The 23,697-nt window shown below is 38.1% G+C and overlaps 1 protein-coding gene across 1 annotated transcript in view; it reads right to left on the reverse strand.

The window, feature by feature from the left end:
* Positions 1-1,430: 1,430 nt before the first annotated feature.
* The window catches only part of ZSWIM6 (zinc finger SWIM-type containing 6), a 184,804-nt gene continuing 162,537 nt past the window's right edge, over positions 1,431-23,697 (reverse strand). The window contains exons 6-14 of the mRNA XM_081053747.1: positions 22,442-22,618; positions 22,022-22,168; positions 17,566-17,712; positions 16,287-16,547; positions 11,526-11,661; positions 8,403-8,560; positions 7,624-7,787; positions 5,790-5,871; positions 1,431-4,170 (exon numbers count right to left, since the gene is read on the reverse strand). Coding sequence (XP_080909873.1) covers positions 3,308-4,170; positions 5,790-5,871; positions 7,624-7,787; positions 8,403-8,560; positions 11,526-11,661; positions 16,287-16,547; positions 17,566-17,712; positions 22,022-22,168; positions 22,442-22,618 — 2,135 coding nt within the window. The 3' untranslated portion in view covers positions 1,431-3,307. The remainder of the gene's footprint in view (positions 4,171-5,789; positions 5,872-7,623; positions 7,788-8,402; positions 8,561-11,525; positions 11,662-16,286; positions 16,548-17,565; positions 17,713-22,021; positions 22,169-22,441; positions 22,619-23,697) is intronic.

Here is a 23,697-nt window from a genome sequence, read left to right on the forward strand (position 1 = left end):
GAATAACTTTCAATCAGGGAAGATCTCAAACTCTTGGCTAAGACAAGTCACCTCTCTTCTTCCTTTGATGCTATTCCGTCTGACTTTTTTAGCAGTCCCCTTCATTACAAAATGTCCCAGTGTTTTTAATGGACCCACATGAATTTATATTTACCCTTAGGCAGCATCGCTTTCAAAACACTGAGAATAAACTTGCTAAAAAGAATCAATCCTCATACCATTTTATAGTTTTGATTTTTATTTCTACTTGGCACTAATGGGATGACACCCATTAAAATGTCACCATGGACTCATTTATTTCAACTCCCACCTAATGACTTAACCTCTTGACATCTGGAATCTATTGTTAGAGTGGATGTCAAAGAGAAACATTTAAAATTTCAAGAGATTAAATAATCTAAAAATTATAGCTTTAAAAAGCAGTTGTTAATATTACTTCTGGGTACGTATCTATAAGAATTGAAAGGAGAATATCGAAGAGGCATTTGCACACCCATGTTGACAGCAGCTCTATTCACAATATCCATGAGGTGGAAGCAATACCAGTGAGGGATGAATCGATAAACAAAAGGTGGTATATAAATATACATACAATGGAATACTATGCAGCTTTAAAAAGAAATTCTGTCACCTACAACATGGATGACCCTCAAAGACACCATGCTAAGTGAAATAAGTCACAAAAGGACAAACACTGTGACTTACATGAGATCTCTAAAGTAATGAAATTCGTAGAAGAAATTCAAATTCAAACCAAATTCATAGAAATAGTAAGCAGAAGGGTGGTTACCAGGGTTTGAGGGAAGGGCAAAAAGGACAGCTGTTTAATGAATGTAGTAGAATTTAGTTCTGCAAGATGAAGAAGTTCTGGAGTTCTGTTTCGCAAAAATGTAAATATACTTAACACTACTGAACTCTACACTTAAAAATGGTTAGGATGGTGAATTTATATTTTTACCACACAAAAAAGCAAATATATATTTGCATCATTTTGCATATAGAGCTTTGATAGAGATGGCGTATGACAAATGTTTATAATGTATATGTAGCATTTACCCTTACAATGCAATTTCTTCTTAAGTAACATAGAAAACCTCTCATAAACTTAGCATTTATTAAATATATCAAATACTGAGCATCCTAAATTATAGTTTATTATGGAGGAATGACTAAGTGTAAAAGACTGAAGAAAGGTCGCTATTCTTTCTTATGTTTATCTTTGTGATTATCTGATTTATGTCTGTATTTACTATGAAGAGATAAGCTCCAGTATCCGGTTTTGTTCACCATTTTAGTTCCAGGCCCTAAAAACAGTACATAAGTATTTATTGGATGAATGAATATAGTATTAAACACTTGGAGAGGAGGTAAAACCAGGTCTAATCACCAAATTCAAGTGTAGTAGGAGATACACCATAAAGGAGGCACAATCAACTTCCAAAAAACTAATTTTAATCAAAACAAAAATTGTTGATCATTAACAAGTTTATAAAACAGTGATTTAGTTACATAAATAAATTGATATCAGTGTATCAAATCTTAATTACTTTCAACTTCATGAGCATGTTTACATGGGTGATGAAGTACAACCTTTTTTTTTTCTTTTTACCTATTATAATAAATAAAATGGAGCGCATGAAATAGTTCTAAACAAAAATACCTACAAACATACCTCTAGCATGTTCTCTAATGAAGGGAACAAGAGACACTGGACAACTTTTGCACCAAAACATAAAAATTGCTTTAAAAAGCACAAGGTTACAGAACCATCAGCTAAAGTAAAGACACTATACTGTAACCAAAGTTGGTATTTAATAATATAATGAACAGTTTGGTAGTTAGATCTCCAGTTTGGTTATTTTAAAGCATTAAGACAAGGCAAGATAGAAGGCTGCTTTTGTTTTGAGTAATTCTAGAGAAAATAAAATATATTTTAAAAAAAAGAAAGAAAACTGAAAAGTAGAACAGTCATACCTACACAACTTTCTGTCCTGCACAAAGTCAAAATACCTATGCAGAATAGACATATAATATATATAATGTTATTTGTGCACAAAGGTTAGCTTATTATTAGCTCACTGCAAAGGCGTTATGTATCATATGTCAATTGTTTTGGAAAACATTTTGCGTTTTGTGTCAAAAGGATTTCTTTTAAGTTTCCTAGACTAGGAGGCACGAACCCCAATTCCGGCATACTGTATATTCTTAATGCTAAGGCTTGCTGCTCTGGCTGTGTATTTTGTTGTCTCTCTTTCTTCTAGTGCCTGTTACAAGCATGTGTGGTGTAGTGGTTGTTGTTATTGGCGGTGGTGTGTGCGTGCGTGTGTGTCTTGTGTCTGTGTGTATACATATATATATGTACACATAAGTTGTATACATATATATACATATATAATTTCTCCCAATAGATCTCAGTCCAACCATGCAATCCAAAAGGTGGCTCTGCATAGATGCCCAGCATGAAGTTCACCGCCTGAGCCAACCCTGAAGCAAGGCGCACTTTTAGTCCTTCTGATAGGTTTTTCTCAGTTTTTTTTGTTTTTGTTTAAAACCAAGCTACTGCAGCTTCAAGTATTTTGCATTACATAGAATATTTTTTATAAATTAGTTAATGTTATATTTTCAATATTCAGACATATACTATAATATATATACAGTACAATAAATGCTCTCATTCTTTTTTTAATTTTTTTTTGATAAATCCCTGAGAATGTATGTTGACAGTCGCTAAGTTTCCACATGCACAAGCATCGTGTGCCATGCTTCTGGACGAACAGCACTGCAAAGCCACGTGGGTCAGCCTTTAACTATTAGTATTTCATTTTGTTGGTTTGTTTAAATATGCTGAAAATGTAAAGATGAGTTACAAAGGAGTAAAGCTGAATCCATTCGAGGTACTTATCACAGGATGGAGGTGTTTTGTTTGGTTTTTAAAGCCATTTCAATTATTTTTTTTTGAGGCTGTGAACGTATACAGAAAACAGGAGAGCTATGTGGACTTTTGCCACTTGACAACATATACTCAGTGTAAACCAAACCTTTTTAACCTCTCTCTCATACAAAACCAAAAAAAAGGAAAAAGAAAAAAAAATTAAAAAAATATAATAAAAGAAAAAAAAAGAAGAAAATTAAAAACACACAAACTTTCACAACATGACAATTTAGTCTGCAAACGCAATATAACTATACACATATAATACCGGTGTGGCTCTGTTCTTTTAAGTTAAAAAGGGTACAAAGGCAGGCTCAAGTAAAAACAAACCATCCCTCCCATTCCCACCCCCTACCCCCATTCATACAGGTTCTATCAACCAAACCTCTCCCGAACCAGCATCATCAGTTTCTTTTTGCCTTTGTAGATTTGTTTCAGGTTGTCAATAAACTGTGTAAACTGAATGTGTCCGTCATGCGCCATTAGGAAGGTCTCTCGGGCCTTGCTGAGGAACTCTATGAACTCGCTATAGTGCCGAGGACTGATGTGTGTGAGTCGTGAGTGCGTCGTGTTGATGTACGCCCCGATCGTGGCATCCAAGAGCTGCCGCAAGGGGGCTTTGTCCAGTGACATGAGCTTACCCGAGTTCCTCCTGCCGTGAAGTCCCACCATGCCAGGAGTGGTCAGAGTGCACCTGCGCAAAATGTCTGACAGTACCGTTGCACACTTGACACTCTTGACCACCAGAGGTATTATAGCTGCAAGCTCATTCTTACCAAGGGAGTGGCTGAGCGCACAGGCCCACAAAACGTCATTAATGGCAGGGTGCGTGTCCTGATTGTAGCTCAGGTTGAGATGGGTCATGGCCAGGGTGGCCAGCTTGTAGGCCCTCATGGGGTACCCGCGGTGCTCCATGTACCGTGCTATCGTGAAGAGCTGGGTGTAGCTCATGCCGGTCGTAGCAGCGTCTAGAACAATTTGGTACGCTGTCTCAAAAGCTATGTGATCCTTTTCACAGAGGGTCAGCGCAGACAGGGCACAGTTCTGAGGGTCCTTCATGGCGCACTGCAATGCGAGGGTCCGGGCGCTGCCGGCCAGCTTTTCCTGCTGATGGCAGTCCAGGTGGAGGCGAACGATGGTGCTGTTGGACATCACGGTGGTTGCAACTATACTTGTGGCCTCAGTGGGAGTGAAGAGCGTGAACCAGCTCTGCATGATGCTGTCCAGGGCATAGACGCCTGCAGGGAACACAGAGAAGAGCTATTACCCACGAGCAGGCTGCCTAGAGGTCTCGCCTTATTTCCACGTTATAATCAATGCTTACATTGTTAACCATCATAGGACATGAGCTAGGCCAGAAAATCCTGTAAGGTAATGTGCCTGGGAGCAACCTTTTAGAATAAGGTTATTATAGATTGTTATTCAGTGAAATGCCTGAAAGGAACATGGACTTCCTGTAATAAAGAACTAATCCTCTCGGTAGCTGGTATTTGCACTGTAGCTGCTGCTTGCCATTTCAGACAATGGCTTTTTGCTAATGAGTTCTACTTCACTCAGGCCTCCTGTCAATTACCCACTACAGAATCTGAGTCAGAAAAACCACAGCCATCACCAAAATAGGGAGGTGTTCTTTTTTTCAAAATAGGGAGTTTTTATGTGGCGTGTGTGTCTTTGTGTAAGTTTAAAGGACACACGTTATAAAATGATTTAAGATACACAAAGAAGCAGGAAAATGTGACCCATAACTAAGAGAAAAAAGTCGACAGAAGTAGACCTACAGATGACTCAGATGTGGGAAATGACTGTCAAGGTCTTTAAAATAACCATTTTAAGTACACAGACCCAACATGCCTAAGCTGAAGGACAATCCTAAAGGTGTGTGATTTAAGAGAAGGTACTAAATGGCAGACAACAATAAGGCATATGTCTTGGTGGAGGGGTAGAGGAGTTGTGGCAGTTCATCTTTGTACTGCTTCAACAAAACCATCACTTTAACAATCTAAACGTAATTTTTATGTTGAGAACAATTTCCTTTTCCAAAATAAAAAACCATTACAGATCAATGAAAGAAAAATAACAAGAAAAATTATTTTACAGTATCTGCTGTGTCAGTATCTAAATACTGAGCTGGCAGTGTCTTCTTGGCAAGAGGTGAGTATCCTTTTCTGATGCAAACAGGAAGAAAGAAAGACAGTTTAACCAACATTTATTTTAAACTGCCACCATTTTATTCGTGTGGGCATTCCTGCTAGGAATGTAGTTTTCTTTAGTACTAATTTACTATTGCAGAGGAAAATAGTTAACTGAAGGGTTTCACAAATTACAGCTTATGGGCAATGCGGGATCTTCTTATGGCTACCTACAATTTCTCACATATCTGAAAGCTCACCTAAACCACACCCAGTTGTCATTTCCCTGATATCATCACATATGCCCTCAGATGATGAAAACACTCAGCACAACTAGGTAACTTTATATATTATTTTCATTAAAAGGGATTGAGCCACACTAACCCACTCTCTCAAGTTAGTTTCAAAGGTGGGCTCCAAACCACCAAGGATTCACTCTGGAACCCATAGTTACTAAAAGCACCTTAAAGTAGTGATAGAACAACTGGATAAAAAGTGTTCGCTTGCTGAGTTATTACATTTTCTTAAGAGTCTGGAGCCCCACATATTAGATGGTTCAGAAGAGGAGCGACGCAAGTGTGTGTAACTGAAGGCTGGAAGGTTCGGAAGCCCTGGAAGGTTGTTGGAAGGGGCAAGGGCCTTGGAGAAGTCAGGGAGAAAGAGTGGAAATGTTCCTGTATCTGTAATGAGGAGACACCTGGGAAGCTCCTGCTCCAGAATTTACCTACCCACTTCAGTAGCACATGTTACCAGCCACCTCACCATCTCCCGCCGCCGCCAATTTAAGGTTGACAGTGTCATTCGCATCACCTACACAGACAGGGCAACAAAATGTTTGGAAGATTATCCTGGGTCAGTGGAAACATAAAACAATTCATCCCAGGGTATAAACTACTAGGTACACTCCCTACTACCAGCAGGATGAAGGGCCATATTTAGAGCAAATCTCGGCATATGAATGTGGATTTGTCCATGGCTGTCCTAGCTGGCCCTGTCCCAGCCTGAGAGGCCGCAGGTCCACGTTATACTCCTAGAGGAACTAACTGGCCAGATAGTGGCACTCCGGGCAAGTCACTCAATCAATCACTTTGTCGTGTGCAAAATCAGAGGCCTTGACAGGAGCGTTAAACACAGTCCATGCCCTCTGCTCCCCAGCTTTACCTTTCCATGGTTATAGCTTTCTGAGGCTCGCAGTTCTGACTAGGAATCTTCATATGGCAAAGAGGTGTTTTAAAATAATTGTTTTAGTTATTCCTTCAATCTCTGGTTTCTATTTTCTGGAAATTATAAAGATAACCCCAAGTCCATGAAAAGAAATCATCTTTGGCTGCATTAGTGATCGGATTTTGCTTTTCACTTTCCAGTAAGTGATCCCAAGATAAAATTATCCATCTTTTCCTGCTTCCCTATTCTTTAAGATTCAGAAAATCTAGGGACCTAACTCCTAAAGCCTTGGAAGGACTCCATGGGATTCCTTCCTACACCCTAGAAGGAATGAGGCAGGGGTAAGCTCTCAGTAATCTGCCATTTACCCAAAAATATCTTCCAGAATTCCAAATAACCAGAAAACTTGGGTTAATGATTTATTCTGCATCATACCTTTAAGAGACAAATGATAACAAAAATAAGCCAAATAAGCAGAATTTATTTTTTAAAAGAAATTTGAAAATGTCATTGTATGGCTTAAATGCAATCTCCTATATCCTCTGCTTGTGCAGTACTATATACGGGTAAGTGCATTTTCCTGAAATTCAATTCTTTAAACTTTATTAATCACTGTTAGGAGAATCCATAACTAGAAAACCAGCTTCATCACCTAATCAGGGCATTCCATTCCCCATACTTAGCTAATTAGAGGATAACAATTTCTTTCACTGCTTTTTATGGGTGGTGGGAAAGCAAATGTAAATAGATTCCCTGAAAAACGTAGAAATACAAACTTTTCAGTTCCTGGTTTACACAGAACGCTTTTCAGAAACTATAAGGATGCAAAAATCTATCTGCATGACTAACTCAAAATGTCCTTGGTAATACACCTAAGCAGCAGGCCTACCGAAAGCTGAAATCGGACCCTGGCCCAATCACTCCTCCTTTAGCTAATTTCCTCAGGGTTATAAAAAGGAGTTAAAACTGCTCATCTATTGTGAAAATGCAAACATCAATACAAATTCATACTTCCTCTAAAAATTTAACCCTAACAAGTGAATCTTTATTATACATGACAGCTTAATTTAAATCTCTGACGAGCAATAATTCTTCTCCATTCATTAAAAGAGAAATGGTGACGTGAAGGCTGTAATTCAGAAAATGATTTTTTTATTGGAAGACACACATAGGGTTTCTAACTGTATACTCCCTAAAGCTCAGGCAGCAGTCTGGTCAGCTGGGCATGACCACAGCTCCGAGCACAGGGCTCTCCTGAAAGTCTAACAGGTTTGTGTCCCCCCCCCCCGCCCCATCACTTACCTGTGCTAGAAAACCCAAACACACACACAAACAAGCCTGAGATGGCGCCTTTGTTTAGTAGTCCTTGGTACCCCAGAAAGACCATCAGTCACGTACCTGCAGGCCCAGCTCCAGAGACACTTTCAAAAGAGTGATGTCCGGCAAACTGTCCATGAGAGTTGCTATTTTAAATGCATCTTGGGCAAGCTTGAAGATGTGGGATGAGGAGTGAATGTTTTTCTGGATCGATTCTAATACTGTTTCCAGCCTCCGAACATCGCCTGCCACATACAAGGGAACACCAAACCACATCGAAACGAAGCCCAACAAAACAAACAAAAAAATAACACACACGAAGAGTAGTAAAAAAGGAAACAAAACATAAGGCACAAGTTAATTTACCTGAAATGTTCACAGATGGCATGGATGCGACAGCTAAGTGTACCAGAGTTACTGCAATGCCTACGAATCTCAGCTTCACGAACAAGAAACTCCGAGACACCCTCAACGACTAAAAGAACATGTGACCCAGAACCAACACGAGATAGCAAATAATTCTCCTAGTTTCTACTTACGTATTTTTTTGGCAAATAGTACAGATAGAAAAAAAAATGTAACTGCACTTTTTAATCTTCTTCTGAATCTCAACCACCATTTACGCGGCATGATAACTAAATCTGAACTGTGCCAGCAGCAAGTATAACGATGCAGGTAAATGAGGCAAATACCAGGCTCAAATGAGTTAACACCCATTTTGCCTCAGATGCTAACATCTAAAGAAAAGTATCCCCGGCAACCTGACCTTAGCACCACTATTTGATAGCAAATATGACCCTTAAAAAAAAGAAAAAGGTAAACTACCCCAATCACCCCAAGGCCTCAGGACACTCCCGTACCTTTGGCTGCAGTTAGCATGGTAGACGCCAGCTCACACTGCTGGGATTCTATGTGGCTTAGAGTGAACCAACGAGGGTATCGGTTGGGAACAACTGACGCAATGTGGTGTGGGCGGGTGAGGTCTCCCGTTGGAGCAGTAGATTCCAATACTAGTAACCTGTAATGAGAAGACAAGGCAGGTCCATCACCTCGGCCACAGGGACTGGCCAGAAGCCAGAGCAGTGGGCAGATGCTGGGAGCAATTGTTCAGGTCCTTGGTGCAAGAAGAGCTGGTACAGCTACACTCTGCTGTTTGAATGCCAAAGTCACCTCGTTAATTGCTCATTACCCAAACCTAAGAGATTTCCTTTTTCTAGCACCATTCAAAAAAATTGCAATATTCAAGGAAATGAAGATCTGTAACAATGAATAAGTTTGAAATACAGTCTCGATGCTTACCTACTTTAAAATTTTTGAATCTTATCACTCATTAAAAAATAAAAATCAAGAGAAAGCTAATAGGGAAGTAGATATTAAGACTGACATTACAACAGTCAGAGGTCAGTGGATGGCGGAGATGCATAAGGTTAACTGATTGAAACACAAAATAAGAGGGGAAGTAAAACAAAAATGATTTCCTTTCCATTACTCATACTTTCGAAAGAATTAGTTCCTTATTACTTCAGGAATTTGTAGTTAGAATATATTCTATCAATCGTTATCAGATAGGATGAATGCAAATGATCCAAGTAGTTGTCCCTTGACAATCTTGCATAAATTCAGTGTGACTTCTCATTTCAATCAATCAATCTTTGATTAAGAATATGTTGGCAAATAAAGAACAATGATTAAAAACAAAGCACATGCTTAGTGATCTCTTCCAAACTGTAAGTATCAAAGAGATTAGTAGAGTAGCTACAACTGCAGCAGTTCCTTCACAATCATGAAAGCAATGACCTTCACTCCAGTACACCAGAGTTAGGGACAATGAAACAAGAGCTGGCAACCACGAGGAGCCAGCAGGGTCAGGCTGTGGTGCTGGCCTGCTCTGGTAAGCAACTGCTTCATTCTCTTTTCCTTTTATCTAGGGACAGATGTTTGCATTAGAGGGTGACAAGGTAGGCAATTGAGTAATGAGAATTTTGATGGGGTTGTTATTAAGTTTAAAAAAAACACAAAACCCAGAATGCCCCTGTATTCACAGGCAGATCTTTCCAGAGTTGCTGTAAAGGAAACTAGTCAACATTCCTGGAAAGATGAAAAAATGAGTGCTGCACACACCCTTCCTCAGTCCCCCGCCATTAATCCCAGAAGGATGAAGAAGCAAGTGAGCTACACGTCTCTTTTCCTTCCTGTCCCCTGGCTGCCCTGAGGTGCTCTGCTGGGTCACACGACCTCCCTCCCTCCCTCCGCAGTCCTTCGCTGGGGGAGCAGTTGCAGGAGGAAGAGGCACAAAAGCAACTCCCCGGTGCACTGCGAGCGCCCTCATGAACAAACTGCCTAGGCAGCAACCAAGGGCAGACACACATGAGTTTCTGAATGTGAGCGAAGCAAGCCTCTCCGCCTGACCAAAACCTTCACACACAAGCCAGAACCACAGAGAAACCTTATGCTGTTTCACTTGTAAACTCACAATGGTCACAGCACTAGCACCTGGTGGTACCCTAACATTAGCACCCTTTCCTTACTCCGGAGCAGGATTCTAGAATGTGAGTAAGTACAGAGCTGAGCATCTGTCTTCATCTGAAAACTGCCATTTCAGCTTCCAAAATGGGAATAGGAACTTACTTATAAAACTGGGCTTTTAAAATACAAACCAACAGTATAAATACAACCAGTAGTAAATACAAGCCAGTAAAATACAAACCAAGTAGTATAAAATAATTTGGTGGGAGACTTTTGCTTACGTTAGTTTTAAATTTATTTTCTGGTATCTCAAAAACAGACAAGAGAGAACTTATAAGGTTTCTCTATAGGTTAATGAGATTTCATGTTGCCAAGGAAAGCATGTCAAATTAAAGGATGTCAGCTTCAAAACACACTGACACACAGGTGCACCCCCATTCCCCCCCAACCCCGGCCAAATCACTGCATAAAACAGAGGCCTCCTAAGGGAGACAAGCTACACACATAAAGGTAAGGATTTGTTTTTAAATATACTACACTGGCTGCAGACATAGAACCTTTGATGAAAAGCTTCTATGGGATCAAATATATTCTCCAGCACCTCAGACTTTTAGGTATGTTTATGGTTTGTCTTTTGGCAATTATAACATGGTCTAATCTGCATTTTACCACAGGACTGTTTTAAGTTTTTTAAAAAGCAAAAAGCTCATGTTTTAAGAAAGGTAGGTATTCCTTTCAGGCCCTCAAAGTTTTATAGTCTACATATAAGACTGAAAGATACAATTTTGAATTCATTAAAAAATAATCATCTAGAACAAATTCGTGATAAAATATTTGGTGAACTGACTTTAAAAAGGAAAGTGAAAATAGAAAGGTCAGTGGCAGAGAATAACACATTCTAATTGTTGTTACTGAAAAGGAGGTCCTGAGGAGATGGACGCAATCAGAGCTGAAGTAAGCAGATCGGGAAGACCCCTGATGGTGATGCCCTCAACACTAGATACGGGTCCCCTCCTCCCTCCCTCTCCAGCACAAAGGACGTGAGCCCTGCGCTGGTCTTCCTGCACTGCTGATGGAATGGGGAATTACAGCAGGCAGGTGTGAAGGGCTCCCGCAATTAGCACATGCAGTCAAGTATACTTATCATTTACTACTGTTTCAAAAACCAAATTTTTTCAAAACAATTTAGGAAGGTTTCAACGGTGGCTGCCATGCGGTACTAGGCCTGAAACTGTTTTCTCTTCCTAAACTCTAGTTTCAAGAAAAAGTAGGAAAAAGCCACCAAGGGTGTAACTACAATAACAGTCAAGGATACAATTTTTCCGTCACTTTAAAACAGAAGCCAAACAAGCCAACAAACAAACCACCACAACAATCCAAGAAGCATATAAATAAATAGGTTCTTTAGATTCTCTGCTGCCTACAAGAAACATGAATGAATGAGAAGTCAGGTTACAGCCATTTGTCCCAGTGGGGAATTTGGATTGCATCTGCCCGGCTGGGCAGTGAATACGTACCGCATTGCTCTCAGTGCAATTTTGTATGCCAATTCAGCATCATGAGGTAGGAGAGAGGTGAAGAGATACTTGGCAAATGTGTGCATTGGAACGCTCTCCCGATGGATTATTTCGCCTAAACCACTATATGGTCCGGCTGTGGGAAGAGAGCATACACATTTTACATTCCTAAAAAAGGAACTAAGACTTCTTGTAAAGTATATCTTAAAAATTTTATGTAAAGTTATAACATACAAGCTAATCTAGTCAAGAATGTAATCTAAGTGACATAGTAGAAAGGAATACAAATTCTCAGTCAAAAATGATTCTATAGGGTATAGTATTCAATATCGAATTTACTTGAGGAACAATCCCTTAACTGTACCACAGCTAAAATGAGAATCACAGAACTGGGCAGAGCTTTTTCACATTGTAACTGCTTCGGAGAGAGAAACCCTCCAAAGCATAAAACCTCACTGAATTCAAGAAACATCCTCTCTCAATGAGTATAAGCATCCAGATTTTCAAATGCACAGATGACTCTGCAGCTTAACTTGGGAAGCTGCCCCGGACCCAATCAGCCTTAGGGGCATAGACAAGCCAGGGTTCCAGAAAAGAGAGCTCTGATTCAGGGGAAGGGTGGGGGGAGGATTCTGTACCACAAACCCCAATACAAAGTCTTTAAACATTGTTGCTTCTGATACGCAGAAATATTAATTCTCAGAAAGTGATTTACAATAATAAAAGAATAGTTACCCATTTGATACTCACCGTGGGCAAAAGAAAAAAAAACCTGACAATCTACTACTTTTGGGGCTCCAAAAGACCAATTTTTAAAAGCAAAACTACATTTAAGCTGTCAAAATCCATGTCTTAGTAAGTCATGACAGGCATGGTGGGAGAGCTGACTTCCCCTGTATGCTCTCTGAATGCTGCCCTAAGAAGGGACGTATAGACTTTTAAAATAAATTCTGAAAGGAAACCACAGTGGTTAGTTCAACTAGTTTCCACTTAGGTACTTTGAGGTTTAGTTACTGTAAAGTGTTTAATAAATTAGTTTCCATGTCACCTTTGGGTAAAATCTATTTCATGGTTTCTAGAATTATGAACCATGACACTACTGCTCAAAGGACATAATGCATTTGTTTTCCATGAGAACAAATCAGTCTGGCGACGAATTCAGAATACAAATGCAGTTCAGAAGAAATGGTGAGAGGAGTTACTGAATTGAGCATGGGGTAGGAGCATTATACACTACAGATTCATTTTAAGAGGTTATTTTAAACTTCATTGTTTTATTTATTTTTCAGTTCTTCATTATTTTGAAAATCATATAGTAAACCGTTTTTTCACCTATGCAAATTAAAATCCATCCTAGATTTTCATTTTACCAAATCTACTAATCTTTTACTTGTCTTTTGGATATTTAAGAATGTTTTAGTGAGCTGACATTCTTCAAAGTTGATATAGCAATATAGTTGAACATTTAGTTCATACAATGAGACCAAATTATTTAGGTTATTATTACGGACAGAATGTTTGTATATCCCACCCCAATTTATTATGTTGAAGCCCCAACTCCCAACATAACTGTACTTGGAGATAGGGCTTCTATGGTAATGAAGGCTAAATGAGGTCATAGGGTTGGGCGCTGATCCAATAGGATTAGTGTCCTTATAAGAAGAGACAACAGAGAGTTAGCTAGCTCCTACAAAAACTACACACGCATGCGCTCTCTTTCTCTCTCCCTCTTCTCTCTAAAGCAGTCATCTATAAGCGAGGTAGAGGGCCCTCACCAGAAAATGAACTGGCCAGCACCTTGACCTGGGACTTTCCAGCCTCTAGAACTATGAGAAATAAATTTCTATTGTTTAAACCACCTAGTCTCTGGTATTCTGTTACGGCAGTCTCAGCAGAGGAAGACATTAACTCTAGTTTACTGAAGAACTAATTATAGCAAATTTGTAGGTTTTTCTTTCTTCATTTCTCCTCCACTGCATTTCAGTGTTTCCCTTAAACCATCAAGCTACCTCTTTGTACTATGCAGGGAAAGCCAGTAGGCATAATCAACACTTTGTTATGACGCTTCCCAACAAGGAAAACATTCAGTCAAATATCACAGAATTATTTGTGAATTCATAATCAGTGTAATTCTGAACACCAGTGTATTGCATAATAAAAGACTGAAATTTGGTACTAAGTTGCCCAGAAGTACTTTTCTAATAGCCAATTGATCCAATATGCCAATATTGAGGCCAGAAGTGACTAATACTCAGCAACAACACAGGGCACTGCTTCCTCTTTTTCAGATACCTGAGTCTAATAACCCCGAAGTGTGATAAAAAAAAAATACAGTTAATGTTTAAATAAATTTATTACAGTAGAAGATACATTGCCATTAATCCCTCTGAAAATACTCCCCCTTGCTTCGAACACACTTATCCCATCGTTCTGCCACTTTCTGAAGTGGTTCTAGAAGTCCTCTTTTGTGAGTGTCTTTAGTTGCACTGTCGTGGCTGCCTCAATGTCCTGAACTGATTCAAAACATTTACTTTCATGATCATTTTGGCTTTTGGGAAGAGCCAGAAGTCGCACAATGCCAGATCCGGTGAATAGAGTGGATGAGGACACACTGTAATGGTTTGACAGAAATCACTATACCAGAAGTGATGTGTGACACGAGCCTTTCTTTGTGATCACAAAAAACGGTGAATGCAGCTTTCGAGTGCCATCCAACGTAAAGGCAGGGGTCTTCAATAAGGGAAGCAGCACGTCAAACCTTAGTAACAGTGGGTGACAAGTTTCAACTTGTTTGGTGCAGTTGCTTGTGAGTCAGTTGAGAGAAGGTGTGTTTTAAACTGTATCATGACAACGCTCCGTGTCACACATCGCTTCTGGTATACAGCAAATTCTGTCAAATACAAACATTACGGTGTGTCCTCATCCACCTTTCTCACTGGATCTGGCACTGTGTGACTTCTGGCTCTTCCCCAAAGTCAAAATTATTCAGGACATTGAGGCAGCCAGGACAGCAAAACTAAACACACTCCAGAAAGAGGACTTCCAGAACTGCTTCAGAAAGTGGCAAGAGGTGGGATAAGTGTGTTCAGAACGAGGGGGAGTATTTTGATGGCCATTAATGGCAGTGTGTCTTTTACTGTAATAATAATTTTTTAAATTTAAACATTCACTGCATTGTTTGGTCACACCTCGTAATTTGCCCCAGAAATGTGCAGAGTATAAATGCATGGACAACTTGGTGCCCCAGTGCAGTCAACTCATCATGGAATGCTTATCTTCTGGAGTTTACTGAAATGGTCCCTGGCTTCGCCCTTGGACTGCTTCCTGTCCTGTACCACCCACTCTTTGCAGGCCTAGCAGGGTCAGGAAAGTAGAGGAGGATGGAATGAGTCAACAACACTCTTTATCAGGCACATTTCTCATAAAAAAGTTTAATAGGGATATAAGGACTAATCAAAGACTAAGACAGTTAAAAAATATTCATGAGCAATAAACATGGAGACATTTAAAAAGGTAAATGATAGATAGATATCAGACACATCAACTTTGAAAAGCATACACCCTCTTTCTATCCTTCCATATAATGGGAAACAAAAGTCAGTACTAAGAGCCAGTGACAGCATAAAAAAAGTGTGTGGCTAATGGTGTTGCTTATATCAAAAGGAATTATGAAAAGAAACTAAAAGAAAACAGTAATAAAAGAATCAAGATCACCTGAAATTTGCCAAGATAGATTTTTATGTTTGGAAGTAAAAAAATGTAGGAGAGTGCTTTAAAAAATTAATATTAGGAATTGTTACCAAAATTAATCATGTTATTAAGAAGAACACTTTTCCTTTAAAATGCATTTCTAAAACACATAAATGTATAATATATTTGGTGAAAATATTTTCTTTCAAATACATCATTAGCTTTGGACAAATAAAAGAGGTTCTGAAATGCTATTTTCTCTAAATCTCTTCCCCATGTGTAACAGTTCTGAATATCAGATGAAGACAACACATTTTATGAGCCTATCAATCACAGAGAAGCTAACATACATGTACTTGAGAGATAGAAGCAATTTTATCAACTAGATATCATCTACATTTACACAAAAGATTAAGCTATTATGCTAAGTACACTTAACTCTTTGAGAAAATAAATTGAAGAAAACAAAACGCCAGCCAAAATTTGTTAGGTCCTTTAGCTCTTGACTTTATTTAAAAAAAAAAAAAAGAAGAAGAAAATTAGACTGTCTTAGAGATTCTATGAAACTTTAACTTGGTGAACCTATACCTAATGAATTCTCTGAAATAATTAGCCCAGTGGAAATTCATTCCTGTGGCGTTTCGTCCTTGGTTAGCATGTGCAAACGACATATTCCAAACCCAGGCATCATGTAACAGTCAATAATTCAGAGGAATGCCAACCAATTTTTCCATTTTATTATTTCATTGATCAAGCAAAGAGGAGCATGGCTATCAGAAACAGCTCACTAAGAATCAGACTTCTGTTTATCTCAGGAACAACACAGCCAAAATAAAAACAGTTCTTTTCAGAGCTTGTGTCATCAAATGGGGATCATTTCTAATTGGCTATCCTATGTGACCACTTAAATCAAATGACACAAACCTAAACATCTGTACTTTTTTATTAAGTGATACTATTTTTACATAGTAAACATGCCTATGATACTCAGAATAACTACCATATTAAATGCGTTCAACAGTGCTTTAATGTAATTGGCTAAACAAGTGGAAAACTTCTTTATCAAACTACCTTCTAATAGGAAGACTGCTTGCTTGCGAAAAATTTTCACCAGTGTGTCATCCAGTTCAATTTCCTGAAGCTTGGAAATGAGCTGCTCCTCATTCCGGCAAACCTTCTCTTGTGTGTACAGCCCATCAGGCATGATACGCTGCTGTCCCAGCCCTATCAGGGCTACTTCCACAGCTAGCGTTAAATAGGATTCCCCTTCTTCTAAGAATTTGTGTGCAGGTAGATGCTGGTATTCCAGAGACTTGCACTGTCCCATATTCTCTGTAAAATGTCACACAAAAAAATCAGAGTTTGGAAACTACTTTTGCAGGTATAATAAATATTATATTATACCCAGTACTCGTAAATAAATTATTGACTTAATTCTAAGACAGCAAGAAAACATATTTCTTAGGTTAAAGTGCATAGCTTTCCAATATCCAATAATGTTTTAAAAATGACAATGAATTACTAAATGTATGTTTTGGGAGATAGAACATTACAAATATTTTTCTGTCATTGAAAATGAATCACTAAAGAAAAGCATAAATCAAAGAAGAGATAAGAATACAAAAAATTCTTTAATTAAACAAATGTAAAATTACATGATGACTGCAATAATTAGCAATTTTTAGAAGCCTGGCATTAAAAAACAGCTTCCATATTTTTATCACAATGTTAAAATTTATAATGAAACAGTGGAGAACATAACACATGTAACCCAATTTCAAGGTCCTTTCTGCTATCAAAGAGTCATCAGTTATCACAAGAGTAATGATTCTTTGAGCATTCTCTTATCTCTGTCAAGGTGTTTCTATTAGAAATTTTAACAAACTTCAACCATCAAACTCACAAGGAAAGAACATTCAGAGTCATACCTTTCACCCCCCAAATAGTTTCGGGTCACCCATCATACATGAAGGCAACACCGCAGGAGAAAATATGGAGGGGTTAAATAATTAACCCTTTGAGCTCACCCAGCCATGGGAGCAGCAAAGGGACAATATTTCCTCCCTCCCATATGATGTATATCCTTATTTTATATCTTGATGCTAGAAAATGGTCACGAATGCAGGTAAATTCTTAGGTGCAGAATCACTGACTAGAAGGGAATAAATATTCTTACTTTACACATACTGTCAACTCCAAGGCTTTTCCCAGTTTGTGGAAGCCTACCCCAAAATATTCAGTGTGCCTATTTCCTTGCTCTCTTGCTAACTGTAGGTATTGTCAACTATGTGGATTCATAAAACAAACTGTGAAGAAAAAAGGCCCATGAGACAAATGTCAATGGTCTTACCTGTAAAATCTAAGAAGCCAGGGAAGCTTTCATCATCCATGCGGCAGGCTTCCATAAGGCTGCTGAAAAGAGTGCCTACAGGGTCCAGGGGGTGTCCAACCCAGCCCTCCAGATTGGTTATCGAGGTTATGCTTTTATGGGGTAGCTCTGGGAAGGAAAAGGGAATTGAGAAATAGAAAGAAGTAAAGGGAAGAGAAGCTTTATTTACCATTTAATAACAGCATCCTGACAAATTAATATAAATGTAATTAGAAGAACAAAAGTACATATAATCCTCAACCTGTGAACTATTTTGAGTTCTAAAGTTTCAACTGTAAATCAATATAAATAGTACTAACTTCCTAGGACAACTCCCAAACATCTATTTAATTCATATGTGCATGGTATTGGGTTATTATTACTTACACTATTAAATTACGTTGTATGAGGGAAAATGAATTCCAAGTTTTCACCTGGGAAGCTACGGACAACTCCCCTCCCTTCCTAGGAGTGGCATTAGAGAGGACTAAAAAGTCTCCCTGGAATTACCATTGGGTAACTCTACAACTCTATTAAAGATGAAGCTCTCAGCATCAGTGCTAACAGGATTATTTAAATGGAGATCAGAGGGCAGTTGTAGCCAGGTCAGACTTGGACTCCCCTAGGAGTATTATTAAATTACCCCCCAATCACCTTACGAAAGTTTTTCTTAGCATAGACCTATAAGGCATTTAAGACAGAACTTTTGCCACAAAGAGGAACTATAGCAGAAGGTAACATCATTTGGATGAAACATATTCTTTTCAGTTTATTCACAGAATGTTAGTACTTTCAAGTTAAGTTAAATTACAGAGGCTGAAAAAAAAAGCTGCAAATATTTTAAGATATACTCCATTGTTGTAAATAATGCAATATTTCACATCTAAGTGTTTACTAAAGTAACAAATAATTGTACCTCCTTCTTAAAGACAAATATAACAAAATCTATATATAAAATACACAGGAAACAAACTGCCTTATTAATAGCTAAAGAGCTATTCCATGAATCTAATACTCCTTTAGAAGTCTTCTGGTTTTGTACTATCAACTATCAGTACACAGAAATGAAGTACAAGGGAGGGAGGTGGTAGGAGAGGATAAAGGGTTGGTCAAATATGTGGTGATGTTAGGAGACCAGATTTTGGGTAATGAGCACACAATGCAATATACAGATAATGTATTATAAAATTATACGCTTGAAACCTATATTATTTTACTAACCATGTCACCGCAATAAATTTAATTTAAAAGATGACGTATGGCCTGGTACACTATGTTAAAATTTGTAAAAGTTAGCTCCTAGACTCCTTGGGAAGGTCTTTTCCTTTGGTTTCTGTCACTGGCTTTCATATACCTAACCAGAATGAAAAAATTAAAAAAGAAACATGAGCATTACTCCTAGGAACAATCAAATATATGTTTGACGGGGGAAAAAATACACACACACATACACACACACAGTGAAGGTAAGTATTGTGCTTATATAAATAAATCTATTGTCAAGTGATGGAAACTGAGGGTAAAATTTTACAAAGTATTTCCTCTACGTCCTCTTTCTTTTCACACAAAAATTTAGCGAAAAAACACAGAAACAGGAGAAATAAATCAAAAAAGGAGTACAGTGTTCTTCAGAATGAAGAAGTTGAGCTAAGTGAAATAAGTCAGACAGAGGAAGGCAAACACCGTGTGATCTTACTTGTATGGGGAATCTAAAAAGAACTGAGCTCCCGGAGAGAACAGACTGATGGTTGCTGGGCGGGGTGGGGTGGTGGGGAGTGGGGGTGAAAGAGATAATGGTGGTCAAAAGGCACAAATTTCCAGTTATAAAATAAATGTCATGGGAATGTAATGTACAGCATGGTGAGTATAGTTAACAAGACTGTATTGCATATCTGAAAGTTGCTAAGTGAGTAAATCTTAAAACTTTCTCATCACAAGAAAAAAAATTTATAACTATATGTGGTGACAATTATGTTAACTAGACTTATTGTGGTGATCATTTTGAAATATAGAAATACTGAATCATTACATTGTACACCTGAAACTAACATAATGTTATATGTAAATTATATCTCAATTTAAGAAAAGAGGCTGACATATCGTTCCATACAGTATTAAAAATACACAAGATATTTCATTTATTAATCTTGGCCACATAACAAATAACTGTTATGGCAATTTGGAATTGTAACAGCTAGAAAAACAGTCTTTAAATATGGACAAAAAAAGTAGGGAAAGATAAAGTATAGATATGTAATATCAGTAATACTTAAGGATAGTCTGCAGTAAGTTTTCATTGCTCCAAAGATAAATGAGAAATGTATGTAAAAATGTCCTCAAAGATAATCAAAGGAGTCTATAACATGTATTCTAACTTATTGTATTTTGCCGTGTATAATGCGTACTTTTTTTGCCCAAATTTGTGAGGGAAAAATAAAGATGCGCATTATACACGGAGAGTACTAATTCTGTTTATCTATATAAATGTTTTTAACTCTTTTACTTATGTTTATGAGTTGAAAGTGTAATTCTACAAATCAATAACGATCTCCGTATGCAAAATAATACCCTGCAATACGATAATTGGTTCTGTTGAACTTACGATGTACTTGCAACGACAAAGAGTTCTTTCTTGGCCTTCCGTGATGCGTAAATATCATAAATTTGTTACCGGTACATAAAATTTCTTGTACCATAATATGTTAAAAAATAAATGCTAAAATTCATTTATAATATAAAAAACAAGTACCTAAATGTAAACAAATAAAAATTTGAATTAAAAAATTAAAACGAAAGAATTTTTCCTTGAAAGTCTGGGTCAAAAACGTGGGTATACATTATACACGGAAGCGCATTATCTATGGCAAAATATGGTACCTACATGAACTAATAGTTTTACATTTTGCAATTCTTAGATATTACAACATTTTTCCTAAACTCACTTTAAAAACATTTCTTAGTAAAGGTCATATGATTTTTAAAGATTAGCTCATGAGCTAGCTCTCTTTTTGCAGTATAAAAAGTGCTCTATTCTCTCTTAGCTTGACTGAATATTATTGTCCTTTATACTTTTCAGAAGTAAATACCTTTTGGCTATATATTGTGTGTGTTTAGGGGAAAGGGAATTTCAGAAAAAATTTCCAAAGGGCCAAGCAACATATTTTGCAAAAGACATCTAGTATAATTAGTGATGATATAAATAATTGGAAAAAGTCATGATTATCAGGGATATCACATTGCAATTCCATTTGAGCTGCCCATCCTCTGGTTCAAACTGTACCGCTGGAATTTTCTTTCATCATATAATTGACAATGTTTGTTAACATTTTATTATTACTTCCAATATAGATGGTATAAAAAGTTACAAAAACATAATCCAATCTCCAGCCTATTTCAACAACTTTTGATAATTTTTAAGGTGTACCATAGGTGGTATGTGTATAACCAGCCAAGGATAAAAACAACAACAAAAAACACAAAAAGCCACAAAAACTACAGCAACTAAAACTACCTCTCTGAATAAGAAATAAAATCCTATAGTAAATACAATCCTACCCAAGAAACATAAAAAGGATTTATACTTACAGAAGGAGCAAGAAATGTATAGATTGATCAGGAAAAGCATACATGTTTTCTTTTTCTGATCAGGGCCTTATCCATGCAATATAAACCTCTACAACTGTGATTGCTCAGTAGTGCTTATTTAAAATTTAGAAAATTAATACTCTGAGATAAAGAAGTTAAATGTGTTCTGTCAGTTGACAGTTCATCAACTGTTATATACCGAATTTGAAAAGCCCAAGGAGTTCTGATCACTTTAAATAAATACCATGTCGTACGTACAAATTATTATAACTAAAACGTTTTACAGACCTTACACACTGTGACAGGCCCTGCTGTAGGTGATTTACAAAAATTACATAATTTCATCTTCTCAACCACTCTAAGAGATAGGTCCTCAACTGAGCCCCATTACACAGACAGGAATGTAAGTCACAGAGGTCATCGTAAGGCCTTCCAGCCAGGACCTCCTGCGAGGATTCCCACAGACACAGGTATCTACCCCCAGAACCTTCACTGTTACAAATTAAAATGCACTTTCACAAAATAAGAGATGGGGCTAACTTGCATTTTAGATAATTCAGACATATTAGTTTCTCAAACAATAAAGAAAGCTCTCCCTTAAAAAAGTAACCTAAGAAACAAAAAAAACAAAACAAAACAAAACAAAAACCTTATTTATTTCTTACAACATTCAACCAGGAAAAAAGATGCCTAAAATTTCTCACAGATGAGCTATTCAATATTTCAAATGAGTGGTGACTACAGCCATCTCCATCACTAATTTTAAAAGCCATCTCTCTCAAAAGAGCACAAAACCTAGTGATGTCATCACCAAGAATCCCATTCCAAAGGAAACAAACTCCTTTACATTCACCTTTTTTTTGAGTTCGGAACATTTCCAACTGTTTCTGTTGCTGTCTTCTTAACGTGTTCACAATAGCTATTGCTAGTCTCAGTGCTTCTCTGGGGTACCCATGAGAACGTAATGCGTCCACTCTGGCACAGGCTGTAGGAACATGTTCTAAAACAGAAAGTTAAGGGGAGAAAGTTGCCACTGCCGGATAAATCTACAAAAACAGGATTTAATAGTAAGATGTTTCTCCCAAAATACTATTAAAAAGACACAAGAAACCATTTCTGAACTTGGATTTGAATGAAAAACTCAGCTCCTATTGCCAAGCATTCATCCATCTCCCATTGAATCCCTCAGCTCTCCTCCTCCCACTCCAAAAATGCTATAGAAACTAAACAAAGAAGTAAGTCATGGAAATGTCTTTCCGGTTTGGCTACTTACCATGCCAGAGAGGCCACCCGCGGGAGTCAAAGAGGGAGTTTTCAGTGTCGTCATGGTAACAGTAGTTGGTGTATAGGTCACTGCTGATAATGTGCTGCAAGTGGCTATCCTGCCAGTGGAGATCGCATGCCTCGATGGCTCGGGTGAACACTGTCCGATGTGGCCTGTTCGATGAATCTGTTTTTTCCACAATTCAGAAAGCAGTGTCAGCTATTATTCACATGTGAATAAATCAGTCATACCACTCAGTGGCCAGATGTTCATGAGCACACCCACACACATTGTCCTGCACCCCCTAAGCAGAAGGATAAAGAGTGAATCCTCTCACGTCCTAAGGACTGGAGGCAAGTCAGCCCAAAGAGCTACCACTCACTCATTTGTTTTATAACCAAACACAAACACTCTGCAGCCATCAAAAGCTAAGGTTAAAGGCATCCTGCAAAGAGAATTGTCAAGTCTAGTTTCCATGCCAAATACACTCAAAGGAGGCACTCGGCACAAAAATCACATGAAAACTCACTGCTCCCCACTTCTGAGGTGCTGTGGTGGGCTGCCCTGATGGGATCAACAGCTCTCACAACACTATGCAAGAGATGCGACACCAGCCATGGAACCTTTCAGGAAGATGCAATCAGCCTTCAGAGATATGCATAAGGGTTGTGCTTTTGGTTGTATTTTTTAACTATATTGTGCGGTTTTGCACAATTAATACTATTATGCTTCTTGGGATAAAATGATTAAATGTCACTTTATATCCCAAAGGGCATAAATGCATAAATTTAACATTTCACAAAGCCACACAACATAGCTACAAAACAAACCAGCGCACTTACCTTGCCCCTACAGGCTGCCTCCTGACTCCTGTGCAGGTTCCATGACTGGTGTGATTTCCCCAGCATAGTGTATGCCGGGGCATCACAAAAGAGCAGAAGCACACACTCCGAAGAGGGTTCAAGTTTCAGGACCTGACGAAGAAAAGAAATGTTTGGGGAATAAAGGATATTCTCACCCCAACTTCAGGGATTATTCAGCTCCTCTGGATAACATGGTTCAAATTCTATCTACATTCCCACCCCTTGGGTCCCACTCGAGACTTACCTTCAACTGTGACAAACCTTAGAGAGCCTCAACTGAAAATCAGGGTAACAAACTATTTTTATTTATGTGTACTTCACTTAGCTCAAATATCACCCCTCACTGTTCTGCAGCTCAATTAACTGAGAAGCAAAATCTGGAAGTTTCGTTAGTTGATAAAG

The sequence above is a fragment of the Rhinolophus hipposideros genome, assembly GCF_964194185.1.
Source record: "Rhinolophus hipposideros genome assembly, chromosome: 7".
NCBI classification, from domain to species: Eukaryota; Metazoa; Chordata; class Mammalia; order Chiroptera; family Rhinolophidae; genus Rhinolophus; species Rhinolophus hipposideros.